Consider the following 27,227-nt stretch of genomic DNA (forward strand, 5'->3'; position numbering starts at 1 on the left):
GATTGGCACGTGGGGAATTGTTGCGAGGCGAGGAGCCCGATAGTTCCACAGTCCAGCTAGTGCGGCTCTCGAAGATTACGGAACGCAGTCCATCGGAGGTAGTTTGCCAGTATAGTCCCTGAGCTCTTTTGCGTCCAATATAGCAATGTAAGCCACTAGCATCGTTCATCGTTGTACTGTTGTACTGTGCTTACAGGCGAAAGCATTGTACGTGGTCCTTGCACGGCAGGGGTCTCAGTCATGCCGAAAAATCGACTTTTATCCAACACCACTTCAAATTTGAATTCCTTAAGAGCAGTACAGAACCTGTCTGAAAAGCCGGTTTAATGGCCTATCTTAAAAAAAGTTCTACGGTGTCGTGGTGGCTCACGGCTACCTGGTAAGAGCCCCTGCCGTGCAAGGACCACGTACAATGCTTTTGCCTGTAACCACAGTATTGAATCGTTGAAAAATAAGACGCGTCGACGAGTGCTAAAATTATCAGTTTCAGAGTTCCGCCTCCGAGATGCCACCTGTCAGCTCAATTCCCTATCCTGTGCAACTCTCCGACTTGTCCTGATACCATGGCTATAATGCGATACAGACTTCATCTGGGAAGTATCGCATGATTCAGGCCGGAGAGGGAAGCTGTCCGTCATGATCTGTTGGTGTCGCAGTATTGATACCTGAGAACAGTGAAGTGCTGATCCACGTGACTGAGCTGACTAAGCTCAGGAAGTGGACTAACGTTTCTCCGTAATCTGTTTGTATATTTAAGCCAGCTCTTCTGATATATTAGAAGAGCAGTGATCAATACAATCTTTTCTCTCAAGTTTGCTCAGCCACAACAGTTGGTTCTTTCGGCGGCACGCACCGATACCGCCGAGAGTGGTCGGGAGATGAAGTCTTTGACCATGCCTAGAATGTACAGATGCATGCCCAGCGCGTGGTTGCAACTTGGAGGTGTATTGTGTTTGCTGCAGGATGACGTGGGCGACGCGGGTTTGGGTGGGGTGCAGCCAGCCTCGAATCTCGCAACGCTGCCGCAACCCCGCAGACGTCTACTCGTCGACTAGAAACCGGAACACCGGGCCTGCACAGAGGCTGTCGCACCTGAACGCTGAAACTATACTCCAAAATGGAGTCTTTCACATTTACTATAGTACTTACCTCGCTTCTGCTATGTCGTTCTTGGTACACCTCCTTCAACTATATCAAATGCACACCTAGATTCCAGTCGCAACATTACAGATAAGCAATGAGAATTAGCGCGCTGTAACCACCGGTAGCTCGGCTCGACTATGGTGATGAGACTCAGGGTAAGCAGCCTTGGTTATCTCACCATAACCACCGGATATCTCGGCTCAGAAATGTTGAGGTATCGAGAAGTCTTACGCTATTGATCTGCGTTTAAGGTTTACGATCATCACGATCGTTCAACAGATACGGGTATCGAGAGCACGTACCTTCGCTACCAACCGACCGAAGGTCAGGGCTTCTTTGCGCTCCCAGATTGCTAATTTTATCCATCACGACATTGTCTAGTTCAATATTCATGCTGACAGCTTGGATGGATATGCATATTCATGAGGAGAACAGGATGACATGGTAAGCCAGCTAGTTGAACAGTCAGCGAGCAAATAAGGTTTCCGCTTCGAGCTTGCGATGTGTTTGATAGAAGCTTAGAATCGTACGTCGAGTACTTGCGTTGGTGCTGAAGCTGCAATCTACGAAAGAACAAATTGGCGCAGTTACGAAGGCGGTATGACAACCACAAGTGTACGTGAACATGCATATCTACACGGCGATGTTGCACGTGCCCTTCGAGCTCATCGCAATCGACCACGTGAGGAGAACAATCGCGATGTGCACAAATCCCTCAGGTCATTCCAGGATACACAGTGGCAAGCAAGTGGAGTGCTTGGAGGAAACGGCGTCCAAGAGTGAGATTCTCTGAAACGCTGTAAAGAAGTGTCTTATGTACATTCTGAAGTCCAAACTACTGTCTTTTGATTTAATACTAATATTGAGACATGAAGAGCTCCTCGAGACATTTCACACACTGTACTGCAGGACGCTACGGCGATATCCGAATAGCATTAACTATGTTGCGTCCGGCGACTGTGCGGCCGTGGACGTTTTGCCAAAGAATTTGAAAACACTGGTGATTTTCCAGGCAGATGTTGATAGTTGTGACTGGGTGTAAGCCGCGCTTGTAGAGAAGCAGTTTTACCTTCCCAAGTGGAGGAATCTGGGATTGGCGTTCCGAAAAGATCTTGTGGCTACATTGACACCGGTGTTCGTGATTGAGGCTGAGAAGGCGGGGCTGGAGGTGAGGGCGTTCTGGCACGGGCAATATGAAGTGGTGGTCTGGCCGAACTAAGGAACCCTTTCTGGTGGCTGCGGTTTATCTCTAGGTTTGCGCATTTTCTTTTGGCAAGGCTACCAACAATGCAATCGCGATTGCAAAGATGGTTTGAGTTATGCAGAAATGATATTAACGAACTCTTGATAATTTGTTCGCACCTTATTAAACTTCAGCCTCCTATGATAGAGCAGCTATTCTATGCCCACAAGTTTAAAAATATTCAGTAGCTTGTCAGTACACGATGGAGTGCTAGGAAAACCTCAAAGTTAGACATCTTGACTTGTTTAACCTTGGATAGTACTTCAATTTCCGCACAGCGCGCACAAAATTGTTGCAGCACTTAGCTTAGCTCGGTACCAGACTGGAACGTAAAAGCTAGACGAACAACAGGCTATTGGATAGAAAGTATGGAACGTGAACTTTTGTGACATTTAATTGGTAAAACACTGATCGTTTAATTACTCTACTACCACCTAAGAACACTTGGTTCCACGCTGAAACACTGTGGCCAAGGCGACAATCTTACTCTTACAGCAAACACTCAAGCTCGTAGACACGGGAGCGAGTGGGGAATCTATCCTGCACTACGGTGCAGTACTCTCTGGTCTCCTCTAAGACCACCTACAGAAGCCCCAGACTTGACCACTCCACTCGTTGAATTTGAACATTAGCTCGAAGTCAGCCGACTTCTTGTCCGCCTCTGCTGAAGCAACGGAGACTAAGTTGGCGAAGATGTCTTCTGGTTTGCACCCCACTTGCTTGGCCATGAGATCTCCTTCAGCAGCACCGAATCGTGAGTGATCGAAGCATCGGTAGCTCGAAAAACCTGGCGTAGCTTGAAGAAGCTCGTCACTTCCTGTGTTTGAATTAAAGGTGTGTACAACAACTCCGTTTGCCTCGTAAACCTTGTGAAGGCAGAGCATAGCCTCCACTTGTAGAGAGAGAGAGTACGCAAACCTTGGCAGGCAAAGGGTAGGTCTAGAGTGCCAGGGTAAAGATGAGGTGAGAAGGCGTATTCCCATGGCAAGTGTAACTCTTGTACGCTCTTGATCGTTCGTTCATCGGGCACCCGAGCCAAGAACTTGCTCAACACTTCCAATCCAAGATGGTGTTGAACAACAATGGCCTTGCCATCGGAAGCCAATATAGCTGGAAGCGATTCAGCAAGCACGGATTTGTTGACATAGCATACTGGAGGCACAACAGGCGTGCGTGAGGAGTTGCTCCCGAGTTCTGTAGACGACGGGACTGAGATATTGGGGAGAGCCTGAAAGCTGCGCACGTACACCATCTCGCGAAGTTCAGCTGGCAAGTTCTGGAATCGTGTCCAGAACTTTTGCGCACATGCAGCACAACAGAAGCCTTCCACATCATGACAGTCTGGCTCGCGGCTTGGCTTCGGCTTGCAAATCTGAGCAGGATACGCGCCCTTGTCCGCCTCCTCCGGTCTGATTTCTTGAGACATTCTCCCTATCGCTCGATTGATGCTAGATTTCGTGGATATTGTGTTGCAACTCTGTTCGGTTTATGCTTGGGTCGGAATTGGTGTTGCAGGTTGTGATATTATCGATAAATGTGATGCGATGTTGTGCAGAATGTGTGAAAACATTTGCGTGTAGTAGCTGAGTACTTTATAGTAGGATGCCATCCTTAGCGTAGCGTCAGCTTCGATGCCTGCACAGAGTGACAAACTACGTGTACAAACAATGTCAAATAATGTCTCAACAGCATTGAAACTAGGCACCAGCGTGATCCGTGTGCGACATCACATGATTGAAAAGTTGTTTGCCCATCCAAGCGGCCCGAACCCCTCGAACCCGGTGGATTGTGCATTCTCATCCCCGGTAGCCGACCATTGGAAGAAGTTCTGGAGATCATCCAGGTTGAAGACAGGCTGGTCTGAACTACTCGCAGTGGACGAAGCGTACAATGCGCTGTTGACATCGGGTATGCGACCCGAGAGACCAGGCAGAGCAGCCAAGCTAGGCGACAGATCTTGAGGTGTGGCCCCAGAGAACCCAAACCCGTTGGTCACGATCTGAGAAGGCGTCGGCGACTCGCCTGGGATGCTCTCTCCCATCGGCGATATCGCTGATAGACCAGGACTGGGCTGTCTGAGTGCAACAGGACCGGCACCAGGTGCGCCAACGACCCGCCGCGCCTCATTCTCGGACGGATCTTGTGGAGCAATGTAGGTTGTTGCATGGCCTCGTGCCAAACTTGTTCGTACTTGCTCAAGCCAGCGCTCGGTAGTGAGGCATAGGGTCTCGGCAAGTGGGTACATGAGTGTCATCTCGCGGAGTGCCTTGTTGTTCTGCTGCACTAGCTCAATTGCCCGGTTGATAGTTACGCTTGCATTGGGCTTTGAGAAGTCCAGGATGCGAGCGATGTAGTAGAGCATGATGCGGCTACTGTTGTACACAAAAGAGGGTAAGATGGAGTCCGCAAAGTGCTTAACACCATGTTGCAGTATTGTCGAAACAAGCACGGACAGCTGTTGCGCATGATCGAAGCAAACAGACTGCAGGTGATCCACGAAGCTTCGTTGTTCTGGAGGGAATACGAAGGGCTCCTGATGTTTGTAAAGGTCTGGGAGCGCGATGCGATGCACATCACACATTACATGATGGTACATGCAATGGATCAGGAGAAACGCGCCCAGCTGATGCGACTCGCGCCTAATGTAGATGTTATCTGCCGAGAAGTCAAGCCATGACGGAAGGCTCTGACGCCAAGACTGGATGTCGCTGACCAGATAAGCGAACCCAGAACCTGACATCCACGGAGGTTGCTCTTCGTCCAGGTGCTTCACGAAGCGTAATACTCGTCGCCATATACTGACAATACGCACGTAGTATGCTGCCATTCCTAAGTTTTCCTTGGGCTTCTCGGGAATGTCCTCGGCCGGGATGAAGTCGATGATGTCCCCTTCTTGGAGGCGTTCTGTAACAACGGGAATCTGAAGGAGGAACTGCCGTTCGTTGCATGGAAGTTGAATCTTCAGGTCCTTCTCGTTGAGGATGGTGAGGTGATCTACGCCACTGCCGGCCCAGACATCGATCATGTAGCAAGCCCACATCAATCGCCTCCGAGACTCCCGTACCGAGGCTTCATTTGGACTGCCACCCTCTTTCTTTACAGAGTATGTCCGCTGACACTTCATTGTTGAGTTGGAGAGCATGGGGCCATGGCGAATTTACCAAGCCAGTAAGCCAAGAATGCATCCAGCGGTAATTTTCCCTACTCGTGCTTTCTTGGTCGTTGTATCATGATGAGAACTTTTTTTTTCGTGGATCGAAATGTTGCTGTAGTCCGCGAAAAAACATATCCCTCGTCTATTTTTGCCCACCTGAACGCCCAGCTGAACCGTATGAGGGATTGGAAAGAGGTGCAACGAACTCACTTCCAATCAGTGCCATAGAATTGCGCCTATGCACACATGACGTGCAAGAGTGCCTGTCTGAAAGATCTGTGAGCTGCCCTCATCCAACATACGAATAAAAGAAGGCTGTGCTCGAAAGCAAAGACTCTTATTGGGATGTACATTGTTGAAGTAAGCATCTACCAGAGCATGAAGCCTAGCTCGAGGCGGTAGTTGTGCGGTGAACAGCCTAGGCGAACATAGTCAGTGATCGTTTTTTATTGATAGCTCTCCTGTACGCACCACGTCAGCGCAGGCGGGCAATCTGCTACTTGTGGATCGGGCATGTTTGTGAAGGCATCCCGGGGTGTTTGTGGCGCCTGAGGCGTAGTCGCCATAGCACCATCTGGTGTACCAGTAGAAGCCGCAATACTCTGCACCCAGGCTGGCTCATTCGTTTCGGCATCATACATGCATGAAGTCCGCCGCTGCGAGCAACGATTGCATTTCGGTCTTTCACCCGAGCATTTGACCTTGGACTCTCGACATGGAACACAGGATCGGAAAGTTCGTTTCCGCTTGATGCCGATGATGGGCTCGACAGCAGTCCCCGGTCTTTTGACTGCGGAAGCAATCAGACCATTCTGTACACAGTCCAACTGTAGTCTTTCGCAGTTGAGACAGCCGTTCGCGCGCTCGTCGCATTTGACCTAGTTGCAGATCATCAGTATCTTGTCACGTGAGTGGCTGGATGTGGTCATAGTCATGATCGCGACAAAGACGCGTAATTTCTTCACGCGAAGAATGTCGTAGTGTCGATAATACATTGGAGCAGGAAAGGCATTCTAGCATACCTTGCGTGCTCGACAAGTTGTACATGCTGCAGGACAGTTAGCCGATGTACGCGATGACGTGGGCGCAAAGCGCAAATACCATTTACTGGTCGTCGCCGCTGTTTCTTGGCGGCCGGTTCGAGGCCAGCACTATCTGGTGACTCTGGCATATTGGTCGACTATTTTCAGACCCATAGAGCGACGACTCAGGTATTGTTCGGATTGTCGCGAAAGTTTGTTCGGCGCGTCGGTCGCGGAGAGAGTGCAGGATGTTTAGGTGGGCGGCAGGTGGGGTCGCCTTCATAAGTCTCGGCAGCCCCCAAGATGTCGCAATCACCGCCCAGAATTGCCTTCTTTTCCATCGCGTCAGCCCCGACCTCCTTTTGCGCATCATCGAGGCCGGGTCTTGCGATTCATGCACTGTATTTGACCATAGTGCCTTCAGGACTGATGCGGATATGCTGCAAAGCATGTCAGCGGTCCGTCGTGGAACGGGCCTTGCGGCGTCTCACGGCTATGTCCAGCAGGTAACTTCCATCGGACTTGAATGCGCTTTCCTTATTAAACGCCCGGCTGGCATCTAGAAAATAACGGCACGTGTACATATTCATCAGTGCCATGGTGCATGCCATTATCGGGCTTTATAGAACATGCCTTCTCATTATGTTTTTTCATTGTCCGCCATCACTGAACACGTCACTCCTTCTCTTTCTCTAATTCAATCTCTTAATCCTTCGACCCAACTTTGAGTGATCTTCAGGCTTTAGAGAGATATACTGAGTGTCCATGATGTCCATTCAAGAATCTGCAAATTTCCCATCCCTCACCCCCGGTAGCTCTTCCAGCATTATCCTTTGGGCACACGTCCTCGCAATAAGGTTATCGAGGCTACAAGTTTCACATTGTGTGCAGGATGTAGTGGGCTTTATGGTGGCGTTAAAACATGTCTTATGCGGTCCGACAGCCAACTCATCCTTCAGCGGAAAGACGACAGCCTAAACCACGCCCATCTATGTTATCCGCAACGCTCTAACCTTACTTCTACTCTTGTCACATGGATATACAAACGCCGAAATCTAAATTTCTGTCGCCTCAATAAACCCTGTTCGGTTCACGCTGACCCATGAGCACGTCGGGCAACCCAGTTTAGGGTACTAGAAGCCGCAAGCATCGCAGTAAGAACCGCAGCTCTCACAGTTGTGCTGCCATAGATAAGGCACTTGACATCGCGGCTCCACTGCTTGTCGGCATCAAAAAGAGATAGGAACTCTCCTTTCACAGAGTCCACAACCCAATCGACATCCCTGCGACTCTGACAGCACTTGACTTCGCTGTACACTTGCGCACAAGGTCAGAACAGCGTCATGTGCACAAGTTACGTTTCTTACCTTGTCGCCAGATAGATCCAACCGCATCCAAGCTCCATCAGTCTTGCCGCCTTTCTTCGAGTTGGGCATGTTGATCCGGATGAAGTCGGGCGCGTTGCAAAATTTACCGTGGCCTTGGACGTCGTAGCAGTTGTAACCTGATATGCTAAGCATCTCTGACATGCTATCAGTGTGTGCTTGGTATGCTTTTACAAAAAATCAGACGCACGCAAGATTATCGCAAGACCATCCCTGAGGACATCACGCTGGGCAACCTTGGTCCATTGTCCAGAAACCCTGACGCCAAATTCAGCTCTGTGTGTTAGTAGTCGCAGGCAGTCTGGAGTGAAAACGCACTGGATCCGGTCTCGCCACTGTTAATGTCCTTGACGTAGCTGGTTTCGATGTGGAGGTCGTTATGTTCCTCCTCTTTATTGCAGTGGAGCCAGTGGCTGTTATCGTTGCAGGCTTCGGGAATCAAGGATCTGACCTTGTTGTAAACATCCTTGTCGAGTACGTTGCCGATATTAATTGCAGCACAACCGATCCAGACTTCCGTTAGAGCCAAGTCGTGGTAGATCGTGGTTTGGTGGTCGTAAGGATCTTTGCCTTTTTGGGGGTGTCAGTCCTTTCACTCTAATCTCTATGATGATTTCATCGCCCGTGGATGCAAATCTTCAGTGGGCAAGAGTACTCAGGGGCGCACGAGAGACATGTCAATTAGCGACAACGTTTGGACATATACTTCACATCCGAAACGAGATTTACTCAAACGGACGGCAAGTCTCGTAGGTCTTCATTGAATTGCCGATGGAGAAGGCAGGAAAGATTGGGTCATGTGGCTGCCACAGTGGAGTTTCGTTCTGGCGCTCAACATTTCTTCTTCTTTTGTGTTCACACGATCTCTCCATTTTCTACCCAGTTTTGATGATTCAAGCAGCTGCCCTTTCTCAGATAGTCCAACGACCGCTACTACATGCATCTTCCTCTGATTCTTATTATTTCCGGACGCGACTCATGCACGGGAATCGCCAGATCCTTAATGAAAGTAGCCAGGATATCTTGACGTTCCTCAAACATCCAACTGAGGATCTCAAACCCGCATGCAGCTCTCATAACCGATTGGAAAGCTGGATTCTGTAAGAGTTCGCTATTGCCGGCTAGCGGCTCCATAGGCGGGTTTTCCACATTGACCCGAGAGGCCTCCCAATGTTCGCGAAAACTGCTTGAGCTTTGGACTTCGCGGCTTTTTGTGTCGATTGCGAAAGACAATTGACTAAACGTTTCTTCGTCGATGCCGTGATTATAAAAGGCCATAAAGTTGACAGTGAGGAGTTTGCGATGCTGGGAGTGTTGCGGTGGGTAAGCGGCTTCGAAAGCGGTTTTGACGGCAGTGTTCGCAGATTCCGTCGAAGCATGTGGAGACGTGAATCCAACAGTACGTATGGCTAGCCACGATATGTATATATTCTCCTTCGTTCTGCGCAACGGCTTGCCTTCGTGCAATAAGTGCCCATGATCTTCGCGAAAGCAGCTTCATGCTCGTCTACCACTTTTTCGATTATTTGTCGGCTTGGATTCGATATATCCATGGGTAAAAGATGTGCCGGGTCGGTGAAAGAAAATCCCTGTGTTTTCCACCTTTTTGCCTGCTCCTCGGCGAATATTTCCAGTTCTTTTTTATCCTTCTCGAACTTTTTCCTCTATTACGCACCAACAACGACAGCTTGGGGCATGACTTCAGAGAATAAGAAGCAATGATGCTATGTTGTTCTCGAGATAGAGTGCCAATGCTGACCCTCCACGCCGTTGTAGCAGGCCATATTTTTCTACTCCTCTTCCGCTCCGGAACATGAACATCTACAATTTCTTTGTGTGGTGCTTTCGCCAAAAGGCTGTTCGCCGAGAATGGTATTTTCGCTCGATGCATCATGTCGGCGAAAGGTGATTCCCAACAACGCGACTCATCGCAGAAGATGACAGCTACCTCGGGACTTATTGGCAGCACCAAATGAATTAAGTCTTCTTTGGTCATCCAGATTAGTTCTGGGCCTGTCTCTTTCGTTCTCATTCCTAATCCGTATTCTGTATCGCCTTCGAAATCGACCAGTCTGTCGTTGAGGAAGAACTCGTATCCATCAGCTGCTTTCCAAATCTGCAGAGCAAACGTCTCCACAAAGCGCTTATACGTTCCTGCTGTGACGTTTTCTTTACTCTTAGCAGCATCAGCGAGCATTTCTTCGTGACTGTGTTCGAGGTGATACAGCAACTGAGCAAGCCAGACTTCGCGTGTATCTCCCCGCCGGCCTCCCTTGGGGTACTCGTCCTCCAATTCTTTCCACAAAAAGTCATTTTCGCGTCGCACGTCTTTTATGCTATCGATGTACTGCTGCGAGCGTATGGGAGAGATGCTCATGAAGCTGAATAGCGTCTGAACGTCTTTCTCCAAGATATCGATGTGTTCGAGATTCTTTAGAACAGCGTCTCGTATCTTACTGAAGACCATGCTAGTTCTAGACTCTAACTTGCTAAAGAGATGCTCGATCCTCATCGGATCAATAGTGTTCGAATCGTAGTAGAGGTCTTGACTACCGCAACATTTTCCGACCTGTCTTGCGCGGAACTGTTCTGATGGTAATTCGCACACATTCACGACGTCATCAAATACACCCCTGTACAGCTATCAGAAATCGAATCCACAAGGGTTTAGGGCATCGCTAACCGTTTTATTTCCACCTTGCCATGCGAAAATTGCTTCAGGATGAACCGTGGTATGTAATGGTGGTATTGACTCTTGTTGGAAGCCATCGTGTTAGAGCTCCGGGACGTTTGCGTGATACCTGAATCATACTTTCTACCTAGATACATATATGGAGAAAGAATTTGACTACCAGATGTGGTGGCTGTCTGCAAAGGGCGAAGGTGGAGTGGTACAGGGCGGCAATATGCAACAAGGCTGCAGTCTTGTGTCGTTTCGAACTCTCATTCGTTGCAGGTTGCATGCCTATGTTCGCTAGGAAAACCGGTCAGCAAGTTAGGATACGACCGCCCACCAAAGGCATGGAGTAGCGAGGCATGTTCCGAGACCAGCATAGTCTAAGGGCGCACGCGCGATAGCGTTTTGAGATCAACGATACTCCAGATATGCCTGACGTAAAGCTAGAATGATACTGCTGATTTATCGAGGTCGTCTCGCAGAACAACGATTACATGCGCAAAAGAACATGCGTAACGAGGACCAAGGTAATCGAAAAATGGAAGATGATATGTATTCTAGGTAAAGAGTTCTAGTATTGCTTTGAATATCATGCGAAGCGTGGTAGCAGTTGCAGTGGAAGGAGTCGCCGTCGCGCCACCCGTTAACTTCCTCCGACTCACAACAGCAGCTTTGACGAAGCAGGGACATTACACTTCAGATCTTTGTCTCTTCCAAGGTGTCTGATGATTCACTTCATCTTGGCCAGGTCACAGGTAGCAACCCGATTCCCAATGATCTCAAGGACCGTGCACATTTATCGCGTGGAACACAAATGAGCAGTCCCCTTCGTGCCATGAAAGCTTCTGTGCCAACTACATCTCACACCACCCCCAAACCCTCAAAACACTTTGCTCGATCCCACACTCTCGACTCCTCGATTCGACTCTCAGTAACTCGGCCTACCTGCTTCACCCCTTTTTCATCATAGAAGCAGCCAACATCGCTCAACATGCCTTCCACACGACATTCAAGGATCTACTTGTCAATGGAAAGTACTCTGATTTGTTTATTGCATGTCACGACGACACATACAACGTACAAAAGGCGATAGTGTGTAGCGGATCCGGCTTTTTCGAAAGGGCCGGCAGGTTCCAGGCAAGGAGCATGAAGAAGGCAAGGTTGATCTCGCCGAGTACGATCCTCGAGCTGTCAAGGCTCTAGTGCAGTACCTTTACGAGGTAGAGAACAATACAAATCTCCAAGACAACGAAAAGGTGGAAGCTTCAACGCCGGCACCCAACAAGAAGAACAACAACTTCCATTATGAGATCCCACACACCTGCGTAGGCAACTATTGCCACAGCCCCCACTGCAACGTTTGCCCGCATCACATGTGTTTGAGTCATGCCTGTAAATGTAAGTGCAAGAAATTCACCTGCCGGCAATGCACTGACTACAAGGCGCTAGACAACGAAGCGTGGCAAACTCTGCCCCACTCCTAGATGTACAAAATCGGAGAGAAGTACCAAGTCATCAGCTTGAAGGATCTGGCCGCTGAGAAGTTCTCTCGGAGTCGCCGGAAATACTGGAATGACAAGGAGTTCCCCGAGGCCGTACATAATGCTTTCACGACCACGATGGAGTATGATGTGGGTCTAAGGCAGCCGGCGACCAAGACCATTTCGAAGCACATGAAGCTTCTAAATAAGCCGGAGATGACCAAATTGATTCGTAAGTTCAATGGACTTACAGCAAGCTTGTTGGAATTGTGGGCGAAGGATGTGGGGTAGATTAGACCTGCGTCTGGCGCGCAAGTATAGAGCTTCTGTCAACGGGCATAGAGCTTCTGAGCAAGTCGGAGATGGCCGCGTTGATCTATAAAGTCAATGGATTCGCAGCAAGCTTGTTGGTAATGCGGCCGAAGGAGTTGGGGTGGACTTTTCCAATACAAGAGCACCAAGTTACACGGGCAGTGGGGTGCATAACTGAAGCAAAACATCGCGTACGGGTGGCAATATGACATACGGAGAAACTCCCGATGATTCAGGACATGAATCTATCAGAATTCGTTGCTCAATTAGCTAAAGATTCTATTGATAGGATTCATTGGCCTCAAGGAAATGGAACCAGCTGAACTTGTTTTCGACATCTCGTGAAGTGCCGTGGGTCGCCGCCGTGTTTCATTCCACTCTCACCACGCTAAGGGAAAAGAGCAAACCACTCTCACCGCGCTAGGGGAAAAGAGCAAACGAGGTAGCTCGTTACTCAAGATCAATATAGCGGCTCCTAGCGCACTCACGTTTCAACACCAGCTTTCGAAAGAGTTTTGGCTCAACTTGCACAATGGCAGACAACGTTCGCGATGAGCTCGCTGGCACCCTGAAGAGGTAATTAGCACGCGCTCATTGTTCGTGAATACGTTTCTAACGCGTTGCAGCATTCTCGATACCGGAAAGTACTCTGATCTCATAATCACCTGCAAAGGAAACACGTACAACGTGCATAAGTCGATAGTCTGCGCTCGGTCAGGCTTCTTCGAGCGCGCAGAGAACTTCCCTGGAAAGGTGTGTTGAACGAGATGACCGCCGGGGATACCTACGCTGATGTTAGTGTACTAGGAGTCCAGCGAGGGCAAGATTGATCTTCCAGAAGATGAACCGGCGGTCGTCAATCTCCTCATTCAGTACCTGTACGGTGGAGAGTATGATCCCAAGCTACCCGATGGCGGATGCTCGGCTGAGGTCACCGAGATCCAATACACCGGCGACCGCGATTCCTACTATCATTACAAGTTCCCGCATACCTGTGGATCAAATGGCTGTGCGGCGCGTAATGTGTGCGACCACCACGCCTGCGGCAGTGAGCCTGACTGTAGATCCTGCGGCCCACGGTGCAAGGATTTCGTGTGCGAATCTTGGCTGCCCTAATGCCAGACCCATTGCCCTACCGTCTCCTGATGGCAATGCCGAGCAACTCCTCCTCCACGCGAAGATGTACGAAATCGGCGACAAGTATGATGTCATTGGTCTCAAGCAGCTCGCCCGCGAGAAGTTTCTGCGAGCCTCTGCCAAGTACTGGGACAGTAAGCACTTCGCTCCCGCCGCCCACTACGCCTTCAGTACCACTCCGGAAGACGACAAAGGCTTGAGGAATGCCATCAGCAACATAGTTTCGCAGCACATGGGTTTACTCAACAAGCCTGCTGTGGAGGCTTTACTCACTGAGTTCAACGGTCTAGCTGTTGGTCTACTCAAGATGCGCGCGAAGGATCTAGGATGGATTAAAGCTTGAGAGAAGGCGTATGACGGCGGTAAACGGAATGGAAGCTGAAGGACGGAGAACATGTGTACAAGTACGAACAGCATAGGCGCTGAGCTATCAGCGATAATGAGCGCTATCAGAACTTGGCGCAGAGTTTGGTTGTTAGGTTGTTAGATACAAGTTGTCGGCGGCCCTACCTCACCTTCACTTGTGATAGCCTTACAAATCTGAACTAGCTTAGCTCCTTCCTTGTCTTCACATTCCTCTGACATGACCCCGACCCCATCACCTTCCAAAACAACAATTCCCAACAACGACTTTTTCGCAAGGAACTCACGCCATGGCCGCCACGTTTAGTGGACAGCTGCTGACCTCAGTAGATAAGTACACGAAGACCCCTTCCGCGCGCTTGGGCAATCACTAACTTTACGCCAGTCTCCTCAATTCCGGCGAATACTCCGATCTCACAATCATCTGCGGCGATGAGACGCACAAGGTCCACAAGGCCATTGTATGTTCGCGCTGCGACTTCTTCGAACGCGCCGAGCGATTTCCAGTTGGCAGGGTAAGTGTACTTTCTATGAACTTTCCGGGCGGCGCTTGACTGATTTCGGCAAAAGGAAGCAGCAGAGGGCACGATCAACCTACCTGAAGACGAGCCCAAGATCATCGCGCTTCTGCTTGAGTTCCTTTACACGGGCGAATACACCCCGAAGCTCATCGGCCAAATAGTGCCCAGTTTCCCGCACTCATGTTTCAACACCTGCAAGAAGGTTCTTTGCCTTCACCACGCCTGTAGTTGGCACTGCCAGTGCAGGTGCCGCAACTTCACCTGCGCATCTTGTCCACCCGAGACGCGACAGCCGGTACCCGGTACACTCCAGGGAGGCGAAGACCAACTCCTCTTGCACGCGAAACTATATTCTCTTGCCGACAAGTACAATGTCCAAGGGCTCCAGGACCTAGCCAAGTTGAAATTTGACTGCGCATCTAAAGTGTTCTGGATGTCATCGGTTTTCGGAAGCGTGGCCGAACACGTCTTCACTTCAACCCCAGATAAGGACGTTGGCCTGCGATCGATCGTGAAGAAGACGCTCGTCGAGAACAGATTGCCGTTGATGAAACAGCCGACTATTCAGACATTCTTGATGAAGCGGCCGGAGATGATGCTTGAGTTGCTAAAGCAGTAGTCTACTACCCGAGTGGAATACCTAGATGCAGGTATGTGGCATTCGCCGACATTGAAAGACCCGGAAGCTTCATGCGAGTGCGAAAGAATGAAAGGCCCGATAAGGCGTGAGAACATATCATACGATGTCAGAATGGGCAAGCCTGTGGAGCAGAACCGAATTGGTAGCAGTACAAGTCGTTTCAGCAATATGCGAAAGAAGCAATACCGCAACTAGTCGAATTCGCCAGATGATCCAATCTCTCTCCTCCGCTCCTCCCATCATGCATTCACCCCAACTAGTGACGAAACACTTCATACCTCTTCCACTAGCCTCGTTCCACTCTACTCTATCTCTCTACCATCTACTTCACAACCTACTGTACCAAATCCCACTCGAAATCACCCCGCCACAAAACAGCTTCGGAATTCAGTCTTCTCTGGACAGTAGTGCAATCTTCTCAGGCACCAAATCATGCATCCCGGTAAAAAACCCCACACGCACCCCAATAGACCAACACCACGCATATACACTCACAAATTCAATCTTCAGCACCTTGACTCCACCCTCCATCTTATAAGTACATGTTGAGTCTACGCCTCATAAAATCTCCTCTCACACCCCTTCTGTACACCTCCTCTCACATCCCATCACGCCCAACCTCTCTCCGCACAAAACTCCCCTCAACACCTCCGCCCATTTCCGGCGCAACACTTCGTCCACTGAATTCTCTCACACACTGTAACGAGTATTCATATATACCCGAGACAGCTCCACAGGGACCCAAGGAGAAAGCTGTCTGGTGATAGTTACGCCAGTGTGATACTACACACGGCAACACAAACATCCAGGACTATACTTCCAGTGGAGTGGTGAACGGTTATTAGAAAACCTTACCATCATGTCTCATCATAAATCACAATATTGATATCAAACACAAACTTCACACCAAGTTCGAATCAAAAACAGAAGGTGGTGTTTCACGTGTTACCATTCCTAGATAATGTATGCCCTACAGTTCAAAACTTAGTTCCCAAATGAAGATACGAAGAATGTGCACCATGTAGAAGAGAAAAACCCCGACGCCATAATCCGTCCCTCCAATACCTATGCGAATACAATGTCTCAAAGCAATTTCACATGCTTGAGCCATCTTACTCGCGAGCGACGCGCTGCTTGAACTCGTCAAAGAGCGAGGTCATCTCCTCTAGCGACAAAGTCCTCAATCTCGTGCTCGAGCTTCTCAAGCTTGGAGCCGGTGCGGGAAGCAGCGGCCTTGGCCTTCTCGTACTCGCCCTCAATGTCCTTCTCGATCTCAGAGAGGGAAGGGATGGCGATGCGGAACTCAGACTCGTCCTTCTCGGCGGCCTTCTTGACGGTGTAGCCACCCTGCTCGACAATGTCGGTGTAGTTGGATGAACCACCACCGTTCCATGCGAGAATGTTCTTGGTGTTGCTGGGGACGTCAGAGAGAGCACCGACAGTGGCGATGGAGATGAGGTTGGCCTTGAGCCTTCTTGGGGGTGATGTTCGGCAACAAGCAAAGGCAGAGTCCATTGGAAGGGCTGGAGAGACCAGGAGGGTAGGCCAGGAGACCAGCAATGTGGGGGAGAGGCCATGGAGGTACCAGAGATGGTGTTGGTGGCGTGCTCAGAGCCGATCCAGGTGGAAAGGATGTTGAGACCAGGGGCGAAGATGTCGTTGCACTTTCCGAAGTTGGAGGAAGTACGCACGCTCATCGGTTCAGGGTGGAGGCACCGACAGTGACGGCGTTCTCAGCCGCAGCAGGGGAGTAGTTGCAAGAGTCGGCGTTGTCGTTACCGGCAGCGACAGCGAAGTGGATACCAGCGTCGACAGCGGCGTTGACAGCGAGGTCAAGAGTGGTAGACTTGCCACCACCAAGAGACATGTTGGCGGCAGAGCCCTTGAAGCCCTTCTTCTTGCCGTCTTTGGCCTCCTTGACGGCCTTGGTGTGGGCCTGAGCAGCGTACTCAACGCCCTTGACGACGTCGGACATGGTGCCGGAGCCGTTGGAGCGGAGCACCTTGACGGCGTAGACGTTGGCCTTCTTGGCGACACCGTAGCGCTTTCCAGCGACGGTGCCGGAGCAGTGAGTGCCGTGGCCGTTGCCATCCTCATCGGCATCGCCGTTGGGGATGGTCTTGCCCCAGTGCGCGCGACCCTCAAAGTCGACGTGCTTGTAGTTGGTACCGGTGTCGATGACGTAAACATCGACACCCTCACCACCGTCGGCGGCGTAGAGGTACTTGTTGTAGGTACCGAAGCTCAGCGAGTCACGGTGAGAGATACGGGCAAGACCCCAGGGAGCGTTCTTCTCGGTCTCGTGGCTGTCACCGCCCATGGTGTGGACCTCGGAGTCGCGCTCGATGTAGTCAACCTGGGATACGTTAGCGTGGTTCACTTGCGGGTACCTGAGTGTCTATTGTCACAAGTGTGATTGCGACTGATTGCGTGTCTCGGAAGCTGCCTGCGGAGATAAGCCCCGCCTTGGAAGTGGCGCGCTGGAGGCTGGGAGAGCTCGCGTGGCGAAGAAGCACCACGGAAGCTGTTTCTGAGTTCTTCGTCTTTCATCTCGACTGCTGTCGGATGCTGACGAGATGAGAGCTCAGATGAAGCTGTCCTGTGGTCTCTTCCCATCCTCCAGGCAGCTGCCAAGAACCAGACTCGCCTCTCAATCGAGGTCGCAAGACAGGCGTTCGTGATGCAGGAAATGGGTAGAAGTGCAACTTACATCTGGGTGTCTTCGGATGGCCTCGATGGTCTCGTCGTCAAAGTGACCCGAGTAGCCAAACATGCCACCGATGATGTTGTATGTGTGCTTGAGGCCATCAAAGACCTCGGTTGTGACGGGGAACTGGGAGCGCTTTCGCAGCTCCATGCGTTCGCTCTCGCTCTTTGTGTGGATGCTCTGCACCCAGTCGTGGTGCTCCTTTGCGTGGCTCTCCTTGACGTGCTTCTTGAAGACGACCATGTACGAGTTGGGCACCTCCTTTGCGTTGGTGGTGGACATGATGGGAGCAGCGCCCTGGTGGATGGTGCCCGTCTGCATCATGGGCGATGCTGCGGCGAGGGCCGGCAGCAGCGACATGGCGGAGTACCTCATGATGGCGGTTGGTTGGCTCGCACAGCGAGTTGTGTAGATGGGAAAGGGGAGAGGGACAAAGAACAGTGATGGAGAGAGGGAGAAGGAGAGAGAGGCGTGTGGTGTGGGGGAGGAGAGATGATGGGGAGGTGTTTGAGCTGGGGCGGGTAGCTATGGCGATGGGAGCTCTTATCAAGGCGCCGAGGATGCATGGACCCACTCGAGCTGCACATGACGACAGGTGACCTTGATTCGCGACCAGCGTGGGCTGTGCGGGAGTGAGGCTGGGGCGGGCTAGGCCTGAAGCAGCCCTGATGCACGCGCGCGACATGTATCCGACGCCGCGCGGGCGTGCAGAGGAGTCATCGACGCTGTGTTCATAGTTATGTGCAGCATATACAGAGCATCTTGCCATTGCGGAGAGCTTGCGGACAGCTTGTGAAGGAAAGTGCGGGTGTCGGCATTCCTGCCCCACGCTTGCTCACGCCTGCTGTGGCTTTCCCCATTCGACGAGGGCTGGGATGGTCCTCGTGAACGCCTCGCAAGTCAGCAGCTCACCCCGAGCACGCGCGTGAGGCCGATAGCAATGAATATCAGGCACGCATTGAGAGCTAGAGCGGCCTGCGTACACCCTCAGCGATGGTGCATTCCAAGCTGCTCCCCGCCGTCGTCGTGTGGTCGTGTGGCGGCCGCATTGCCCGCGGTGGTTGCCTGGGTGGTTCGCAGCTGCTGTCACAGATCCAGGGTCCAAGCTCTCCATTCCCGTTTTAGACGGACGACTACTGCAGCACGCATCGATGCTCTACGCCGACGCCGACGTAATAATTGTTTTCCACTACATCGATTCACTGTTGGACCGCACAGCCAACGGTGCCGATTGCTGCATGTTGGTCTATTGAATGATAGAGACATGATTGTGCATTCCCCCTCCCGCTCTCTGCCCACCACGAACCCCCGCAGCCGTGGCCGCCTTGACTGAAGATGGCGACGACACGGCCTCACAGGTCCTCGACCGCCGCGTCGAGGGTCCCGCCCCATGAACAACCAGATCGCCGAGCTCCGCAGCCTCACAGACGAACTCACCAAGGCCTCGGAAACCGCCCCGTCCACCGCCGACGTCCTCCAGACGCAGAGCAACGCGCTCCGCCGCATGCGCCAGCTGCTCATAGACTCGAACGACCAGACGCACACCAAAGACGCCTTCCGCCATGTGCAGGGCTTCGAGGTGCTGCTGCTGACCCTCCGCTCCCTCTCCGGCTTCTACAAGCCCGCCCAGCTGTCGGCGCCCGACCGCATCGATTTCTTCGAGGTGATCAAGGCCACGCTCGACGTGCTCTCTGATGCGCTGAACGAGCACGCGGGTAACCGCCGCTTCTTCGCCAAGCGAGTCGAAGACGGCGGCTGGAGTGCGTTGGAGCAGGCCCTGGGCAGCACAGGCATCTTTGGCGGCCAGTCCGAGAGCAAACGGGATGACGCGGGGCAGGAGCAGCTGTTCGGGTGCCTGTTCGCCTTTGCACTGGGCGAGGAGGCAGTCACACGCATATTCCGAGACATTGACAAGAAGATTGAGGAGGCCCAAGCAAAGCAGGAAGAAGATCCTGCAGCAGACGCTTCCACAGAACCACAGCCGACTGAGATTGTCGTGTCCAGCCCGCGGTCGGTATACAGCGACGGCGAGATAGACCTCGAGCCCCTGCGCAGCCAGATACGGACCATCTTCAGCGGCACCGAAGTTCTGCAAAACTCCGACATCATTCCAACCATACTACACTTCTGGCAAGGACTGTCGGGGGAGGATGCTCCGGGCACCAAGTCGAAGCCGCTCTCAATATCTGTGCTATTAGCCATACTTGAGATTACTAAGCTCTCCGCATACAACAAGGCAGCGCTGCATGTCACTGGCGTGCTCAGCATCATATTGCCGCTCCTGTTTGACAACAAGTGTGCGCCCACGGAAGCTGGCCTACTCCTGGAACTGGCAAACACTCTAATCGAATTTGGCATCAACAAGCTCGACGATGCCTACTACCTCTTCCGCAAAGCAGCCACCTCGGACCAGGCGGCAGACTACCTACTCCGCGGCATGCAATCATCACGAAGCCCGCCGTTTGTGCAGTTTGATCTCTCCCTGCACGGCTTCAGTGCCATTGAGCTCCCAGATATTGGGCGTCCGTTTCCACCAGTTTCACCCGGTAGTGGCTATACATTCGCTACTTGGATGCGTGTGGACAAGTTTGACACCAACTGCCACACCACACTCTTTGGTGCCTACGACGATACCCAGACCTGCTTCTTGATGGCCTATCTCGAAAAAGACACCCGCTGTTTTATCCTACAGACGTACATGGGCCATGCATCTGGCGTCGTCCCAAGTGTAAGGTTCAAAAAGGCTCCCCGCTTCCAAGAGGGTAGGTGGTATCACATTGCAATTGTCCATCGACGAGCAAAGGCCATCGGCATGGGTTCGGCGAAAGCCTCCCTGTTTATCGATGGTGAGTTTACCGAGACCATGAAAGCGCACTATCCATCACATCCCCCAGTGCTAGACAGTAGCCAAGAGAGCTTCGCTTCCATGTCATCGAGCACCTCAAAACATCACATCCTAGCATTTCTAGGCACACCACGCAACCTTGCGCCACGTTTAGGGAGGAATGTGCTTGCCTCGAAGCTCTCTGTAGCGTCATTCCATCTCTTCTCCGAGTCATTGTCTGACGAGCTGATTGCTGTCTACCACAAATTAGGTCCACGGTACTGCGGTAACTTTCAAGACAGACTTGGTTCGTTCCAGACCTATCGCACATCAGCTGAACTCCACGTGTACAATGAGATATTGCACCCAGGCAGAGAGGAGCGCTCCGAGATTGTTGCGGCGATTCGCTCAAACGCAAGTCAGCTCATGCCAGAGTCAAAGATACTGCTCAGCTTCTCACCAAGCTCCGTCATGGACGATGACGATAGGAATGCCATTGACGAGTCTCAACTGATCAAGTCGCTGTCAAGGGAATCTGCAAAGACACTGCACAGGTACACCAGGGCGCACAGCACCCCTCTCATTATCAATGCTGCAGTACCGTCCGTCAACGATGCGCTCTCTCAAGCTCGCGGATTTGGTCGATTATCTGGTGACCCAGTAGTCGTGGTTCCTCAATCACTCGACGACGCCATATGGCGCATTGGTGGGTGTGTCGCAGTAGGTCTGAAGCTTGTGCAAGCTGCTGAATCCTTGGACGCCACGCTGCGTGCAGTCAAGATCCTTCTTGAGGCAGTTGGTGGCAACTGGCGAAATTGCGAGGCGATGGAGCAACGCAACGGCTTTGCCGTTCTGGCCGAAGTCTTGCGGCAGAAAATTGGGTTCGCCTTGGGTGGACTAGTCATGCGGAATCCGTCCTCACTTGACGTGACGTCCGAAGAGTGCGAGATCTTCATCAAGCATCTTCTATGTGAGATTCTACAATTCGTTGGCTACGACGAGAAGGAACCGACTGAGTCACTAATCATCAATCCGCTTGCATATCGGGTTCTCCTTGTGGATCTTGAGATCTGGCGTAGAGCGACATCTTTGGACACTCAAAAACTCTACTACGCTCAATTTGTACATTTTGCCAAGGGTAGCAAGCACCATCATTACAATGCAAAGCGCTTCCAGAGAATACGTATGTCGTTGTTGTCACGAGGTTTTATCGAATACTAACATAGCGACAGGCGTGGTAAAGCGACTGACAGACGTACTCAAGGGCGAGAGCTTCGCGCCAGAAACGTTCAAACTGTTCTTGGATGCCTTCAAAGCTCTCCTGCAAATCAACTTTAACGGAGAGAATGCCCGGTCGCTATCGCTCTTCGTCACGTATTCTTTGCACGACAGCCGCGCATCCTATGTCAAGCAGCGATCGCTTCGACCCAAAGGCAGTATTCTGCGCTTGAGACGTGGAACACCACCCACTTTGACTCCTGGAGCTACACCACGATCGTCTAGTCCTGCTCAGAGTGTTTCCGACGCTGCTGGCCTTCCACTTGCTGATCTTGGCATTGCGATCCTTCGCCTCCTCACGGAGCTTCTTTGTGATCCTCAGAATCCCAACGAGGTCATACGCTTTGCGAAAAATGTGACGGGAAAATGGCTCCTGTATTTGCTTGCGGAACCTGACCAGAGAGTGGTCGTTTTGGGAGCCACAATCCTCGCTCGCGTCCTCGTGGTCAATGGTTCATCATACGTCAAAAAATTTGCCGACAAGACAGGCGGCTTCGTTTTGATGAAGAATCGACTTCGCCACTGGTGGAACACGCCTGCTATCTGGACCATATGCTTTGCCATTCTGTTCGACCGCGACGTCGCAACTATTGATTTTGAGAGAGACTTTGATGTCTTCAATCTCGTTGACATTTTCATCATGCGTTCACCCCAAGCAAGACTCAAGATATGCTACCCCGAAATCTTCTCCGTCATCTCCGCCATGCTGGACACGGGTCTTCGCGCGATTGTCCGCGACCGAGAAACGCGACGGACGGAGACAGAGGCCTCCAAGCAAGAGAATGGAGAGGCTACCGTGACACGAGGGCGACGAAGAACAATGTCTCTCAATGCGAAACAGCCGACAGTTGGTAAGTTATCACTTATCCGAACAAGACTAATGCTAACCTAGTCAGACTTGAAAGCACCACAGTCAGAGCGCCTGAACGACTTTGCAATCGTACTCAATTCGGCAATACAATTTCTCTCGGAGCTTCACTCACGGTCTGAAGCCTTCAGAGACTATGCAAACATGTCAAACTACGTACAAGAGCTCCTCTTCGTCCTCTACCCAGTCATTGTTACATCCGACAGCGTAAGCGCAGAGACCGAACTGCTCTCCAGAGGCTCCGCCTTGACATTCGAAGGCCAAGACGTCGTCATTCAACCACATGTGGGTGGCACTGGCCAAGAAGGACCCGTCGTGCGAACGAGTACCCTCGATGCCTCACCAGCGCGCTCTGCGCAGCGTGTGATGCCTTTCCGGAGAGCATCCTCATTCGTGCTCGTATCTGCAGAGAAGGCAAGGAAAGCAGCCAAAGAGCCAGCTCTCAACCCGATAATGTCTCCACGTAATACAGCTCCCACAGCACTGAAGGTCGGCTCTTCTGTTGTAGAGGCGATGCTTGAGGTCGTATTGGAGGTTTTCAAGGACCAGATCTTTACCCGAAAAGACTTTCCCGGTCTTGGGCTTTTTATGAAGACACCACCAGGTTTTCAGGAACACCAGGCATACTTCGAGTCGTACATCCTCCGACAGACGCTTTCGTCGGTTAGAAATGCGCTACAGCTTGACCAGAACCTGCTACATGAACCAAGAGTTCTCACAAATCTCTCACGATTCGTAGGCCACTTGTCCGAGGCGGTCTTCGAAGGCTGGTTCTTGGATGGCGCAGAAGCACTTCTTGACTTCAATGGCTTTCTTCTCGAATATCTGGAACGACCTGACATTGCTACGATGAAGTCAGTCAGATTATGTGCGCAGGCTATTCAGGCCATCCGAGGCCTATTCCTCAAGGTTGCATTACTTCAGCTTGCAGAGCCTGAGGATGCTGACAATGGGTTCAACAGCAGCGCCGTTCTCGAGAAGATGGTTTATTGGCAGCCAATCATCCTGTCATCTGCAAACAACGAGTCTTTCTCATTGAAGATGATTTGCTATCTCTTGTATACGAAGTTAGCATCCGATCACGAGCAAGTACGATTAGCTGCTGCGAACTTCTGGCGACTTCTCATGGTGCAGAAGCCTCATGAGACGACGACAATCCTCGCAAATGCCTTGCAGCCCAACAAGAAAGATCTGTTCGAAGGCTTCCAGAAACTCATTGAGCTCGACAACGAAACCTTCTTACAGTGGTTCGACAAGAATAAAGCAGACCTGGACAGTTTCTTCTACGGCTCTATGTCCAGAACCTGGGAAGAATTTGCCAACGATCAAAACAAACGTACCGAAGACACTTCTCAAAAGCGTATTTCCAAGCGCAAAGAGAAGTTGAAGCAATGGCAGTCTGAAGAGCTCATATCAGACAACGTGTGGACGCAACACGAGACATCAACGAGCCACTGGCGGTCCAACATTCACGCAGCAGAGCGAATCAAGCACCAGCGAGTTCTTCAAGATCAGCAGGATAATGCGACCTACATGATGACGATCCTAGCAAAGCTCGATCACCAGCTCAAAGGACCATGCGCACTGTTTGAAGACAGTCCGCCGGCGAAATGGCGCCTAGACGAGACCGAAGGCCGAGATCGCAGGCGTATGCGCATCATTGCCGATACCACCAGTCGCGAGCAGGTGTACCAACCTAAGCGCAAAGACACTGATCCCAGAGATAGGCTCAGGCTAGACACTGGCGTTCCCACAATCTCCGCGAAAGAGGCTGTGGGTGTCACCCCCACTGTTGGTCCACGCGGAAGATCGTCATCTGCATTGAGCGGTCAAGATGGCGCCGAAGAGGGCAATTCTGGTAGTGAGGACGACTTTGAGATGGTAGAAGCCATGTTTGAGGACGAAGATGGCTTTGAAGACAAGAATCTGCAAGGTCATGAGGAGTCTAAACCGTGGCGACCAGGTGCAATACGTCTGCAATATCTCTCGCGTTGTCGGTCTCGAAGCCATAGAAGGTCTTCTCATCGTGGGCAAAGAGTGTCTCTATCTCCTAGATGACTTCTTCCAACGATCTGACGGGGAGATTGTGCGCGTATGGCAAGCACCGCCAGACGAGCGCGATCCTTATGTACAGGTCATCGCTGGCAAGGAAGCAATCACGAACCGTCGGCCGCCTCCAAGAAACCAGGAAGACTCGGTGCGGCATTGGAAGTGGAGCGAAGTCATCAGCATATCGAAGCGTCGATTCCTGCACCGTGACGTCGCAATGGAAGCATTCTTCGACGACGGACGCAGCTATCTCCTGACAGCGATGTCTACACAGGCCCGCAACGACTTGCACTCGCGAGTGTTGCAGCGCGCTTCACATGTGGTCAACCCGGAGAAGCTTACGAATTCGGAGATCTCATGGCGACTCGACTCACTTCACAATCCCGAAGAAGCCCCACAGACGCTAGGTTCACGATTTGCCTCCGCTTTTGGCTCTGCATCATCGCATCCTGCGACGAAAAAGTGGCTAAAAGGAGAGATGTCAAACTTCCACTATCTGATGTTTGTGAATACGCTCGCTGGAAGAACTTTCAACGACCTCACCCAGTATCCCGTCTTCCCTTGGGTCATCTCCAACTACGAGAGTGAGGAGCTCGACTTGACAGATCCAGTGAACTTCCGTGACCTCAGAAAGCCCATTGGTATCCAAGATCCCAGACAAGAGCGTTCAATCAGGGAGAGATTCAGCTCGTTTGCAGAGATGGGTGAGACTGATAAGGCGTTCCACTACGGGACGCATTACTCTTCGGCTATGACTGTTGCATCGTATCTCATGAGACTGCAGCCTTTCAGCGCGGCGTTCTTCCTTATTCAAGGTGGCACTTGGGATCACCCGGACCGCATGTTCTATTCCATCAAGGGCGCATGGGACTCTGTCTCCGCCAAGAACATGGCCGATGTACGAGAGCTCACTCCCGAGTTCTTCTTCCTGCCCGACTTCCTCACTAACGTCAACGACTACGACTTCGGGTTGCGCTCCGACGGCTCTCGGATGGACGATGTCTCACTTCCACCCTGGGCCCACGGCGATCCAGCAATTTTCATCGCCAAGCAGCGCGAGGCCCTCGAGAGCCCATATGTCACCCAAAACCTTCACCACTGGATCGACCTAATCTTCGGCTTCAAGCAGCGCGGCGAAGCCGCCGTCGACGCCGCCAACGTCTTTCACTTCATGACTTACCAAGGCGCCATGGACCTCGACTCCATCACTGACGGCGAAGAGCGCGCGCAGAAAATTAGCATCATCAACAACTTCGGCCAAACACCCACACAGGTCTTTCAGCGACCGCACCCCAAGAAAGAAAACCTCGCAAAACCCGCGAAATTAGATACCGCGGCAGAGAGCCTGCATCGTGTGCCTGGCACGCTGCTCGATGCGCATGATAGGATTAACTCGCTGAATTACATCGCGCGTACGGAAAAACTTCTGTGTTCGGCGCCATTCAGACACAACATTCCGCCGCACTACGATCGATACATGGAATGGGGCTTTACGGATGGTAGTGTGCGCTTCTACGACTCGCACTCCAAGCGCCTCATCGGACTCTTTGAACACCTGCACTCTGGACAGCTGACTACGAGCTTGTTCATCGACGGCCGCACGCTCATAACGGCGGGCACGGATTGTACGCTCGCGATCTGGAACGTCAGTAAGAACGGTGGAGGTGTGGAGTTGCAAAATGCTACGACACTGTTTGGACACAAATCCCCCGTCGTCACACTTGCCGCGTCTCGCGCGTTCTCGGCGTTTCTATCTGCGTCGCTCGACGGCCGAATCTTCCTCTGGGATTTGAATCGCAGCGAATTCGTGCGCGAGATTCATCTTGGGCCACGACATACCGTCTCTATCCAAGCGGCGCGAATCAACAGCGTCACGGGACACGTGGTCATGGCGTGCGGGCGGCGGCTGGTGGTGTGCACGCTCAATGGCGCGGTACTTCTCGACGAAGATGTTTGTGACAGCGAGGACGATGCCGAAGGCATCAGTGCGCTCGCCGTGTACGAAGGCAGTGGGAATGAGTGGGTCGAGCGCGAATTGATATTCACGGGACACAGACGGGGGATTGTCAAGGTGCGTATACCTCTTCCATATCCTTCCCCGACAACGAAGACGCATTACTAACCCAAACGTGTGTGCCATCAGATCTTCAACTTGCTCCCCGCGCCCGCGCAAGACGGGAAATCCAAGTGGAGCATCGAGCTCGTCAATGTGCTCAATCACACAGACCAGATGAGTGGGAATGGCGCTGCGGCGGGTGCGATTACGTGCATCTTGCCGCTGCCTGGAAATGTGTATACGGGGGATGAGGAGGGCAGAGTGGTACGTATTGAGATCTCTCTAGTTTCTAGCGAGTGAATTTGATGGAGGGGGGGTTTTGGGGATGGAGGAGCGGGGATTGAAAATGGATTGAGATGGATGATGG

General features: G+C 51.7%; 7 protein-coding genes across 7 annotated transcripts; 3 read left to right on the plus strand and 4 right to left on the minus strand.

The window, feature by feature from the left end:
* Positions 1 to 2,958: 2,958 nt before the first annotated feature.
* On the minus strand, positions 2,959 to 5,510 carry SNOG_14844 (hypothetical protein; the record flags this gene model as incomplete). The annotated part of the gene is made up of 3 exons (XM_001804965.1): positions 2,959 to 3,203; positions 3,305 to 3,795; positions 4,117 to 5,510. The coding sequence occupies 3 exons, from the start codon at positions 5,508 to 5,510 to the stop codon at positions 2,959 to 2,961; spliced, it is 2,130 nt and encodes a 709-aa protein (XP_001805017.1).
* Positions 5,511 to 5,925: 415 nt separating this feature from the next.
* SNOG_14845 (hypothetical protein) lies at positions 5,926 to 6,711 on the minus strand (the record flags this gene model as incomplete). The annotated part of the gene is made up of 4 exons (XM_001804966.1): positions 5,926 to 5,958; positions 6,041 to 6,418; positions 6,563 to 6,588; positions 6,642 to 6,711. 4 exons carry the CDS (start codon positions 6,709 to 6,711, stop codon positions 5,926 to 5,928), a joined length of 507 nt encoding a protein of 168 aa, XP_001805018.1.
* A 906-nt stretch (positions 6,712 to 7,617) lies between these two features.
* SNOG_14846 (hypothetical protein) lies at positions 7,618 to 10,716 on the minus strand (the record flags this gene model as incomplete). Its single annotated transcript, XM_001804967.1, has 9 exons — positions 7,618 to 7,695; positions 7,930 to 8,042; positions 8,138 to 8,221; positions 8,266 to 8,517; positions 8,687 to 8,750; positions 8,932 to 9,356; positions 9,623 to 9,646; positions 9,742 to 10,580; positions 10,631 to 10,716. 9 exons carry the CDS (start codon positions 10,714 to 10,716, stop codon positions 7,618 to 7,620), a joined length of 1,965 nt encoding a protein of 654 aa, XP_001805019.1.
* A 499-nt stretch (positions 10,717 to 11,215) lies between these two features.
* Positions 11,216 to 12,396, plus strand: SNOG_14847 (hypothetical protein; the record flags this gene model as incomplete). Its single annotated transcript, XM_001804968.1, has 5 exons — positions 11,216 to 11,344; positions 11,447 to 11,716; positions 11,755 to 11,949; positions 12,109 to 12,337; positions 12,359 to 12,396. 5 exons carry the CDS (start codon positions 11,216 to 11,218, stop codon positions 12,394 to 12,396), a joined length of 861 nt encoding a protein of 286 aa, XP_001805020.1.
* Positions 12,397 to 12,949: 553 nt separating this feature from the next.
* Positions 12,950 to 15,057, plus strand: SNOG_14849 (hypothetical protein; the record flags this gene model as incomplete). Its single annotated transcript, XM_001804969.1, has 7 exons — positions 12,950 to 12,993; positions 13,044 to 13,170; positions 13,225 to 13,440; positions 13,556 to 13,850; positions 14,197 to 14,251; positions 14,303 to 14,432; positions 14,488 to 15,057. The coding sequence occupies 7 exons, from the start codon at positions 12,950 to 12,952 to the stop codon at positions 15,055 to 15,057; spliced, it is 1,437 nt and encodes a 478-aa protein (XP_001805021.1).
* Positions 15,058 to 16,048: 991 nt separating this feature from the next.
* Positions 16,049 to 18,244, minus strand: SNOG_14851 (hypothetical protein). The gene is made up of 3 exons (XM_001804970.1): positions 17,789 to 18,244; positions 16,779 to 17,434; positions 16,049 to 16,549 (listed from the first exon to the last, which is right to left on the minus strand). Exons 1-3 carry the CDS (start codon positions 18,158 to 18,160, stop codon positions 16,222 to 16,224), a joined length of 1,356 nt encoding a protein of 451 aa, XP_001805022.1. The 5' UTR covers positions 18,161 to 18,244; the 3' UTR covers positions 16,049 to 16,221.
* Positions 18,245 to 19,175: 931 nt separating this feature from the next.
* SNOG_14852 (hypothetical protein) lies at positions 19,176 to 27,160 on the plus strand (the record flags this gene model as incomplete). Its single annotated transcript, XM_001804971.1, has 6 exons — positions 19,176 to 20,631; positions 20,785 to 21,792; positions 21,842 to 22,738; positions 22,784 to 24,727; positions 24,768 to 26,875; positions 26,948 to 27,160. 6 exons carry the CDS (start codon positions 19,176 to 19,178, stop codon positions 27,158 to 27,160), a joined length of 7,626 nt encoding a protein of 2,541 aa, XP_001805023.1.
* Between the last annotated feature and the right edge of the window lie 67 nt (positions 27,161 to 27,227).

The sequence above is a fragment of the Parastagonospora nodorum genome (genome assembly GCF_000146915.1).
Source record: "Parastagonospora nodorum SN15 chromosome Unknown scaffold_34, whole genome shotgun sequence".
NCBI lineage: Eukaryota > Fungi > Ascomycota > Dothideomycetes > Pleosporales > Phaeosphaeriaceae > Parastagonospora > Parastagonospora nodorum.

What these genes read in the sequence shown, in the direction of transcription:
- SNOG_14851 (XM_001804970.1), bottom strand. Translation starts at nt 18,160, where the DNA reads ATGAGGTACTCCGCCATGTCGCTGCTGCCGGCCCTCGCCGCAGCATCG. An exon ending in CCATCCGAAGACACCCAGAT is followed by an intron (nt 17,435 to 17,788) that starts GTAAGTTGCACT and finishes AACGTATCCCAG; the next exon opens with GTTGACTACATCGAGCGCGA. An exon ending in GTCGGTGCCTCCACCCTGAA is followed by an intron (nt 16,550 to 16,778) that starts CCGATGAGCGTG and finishes ACCCCCAAGAAG; the next exon opens with GCTCAAGGCCAACCTCATCT.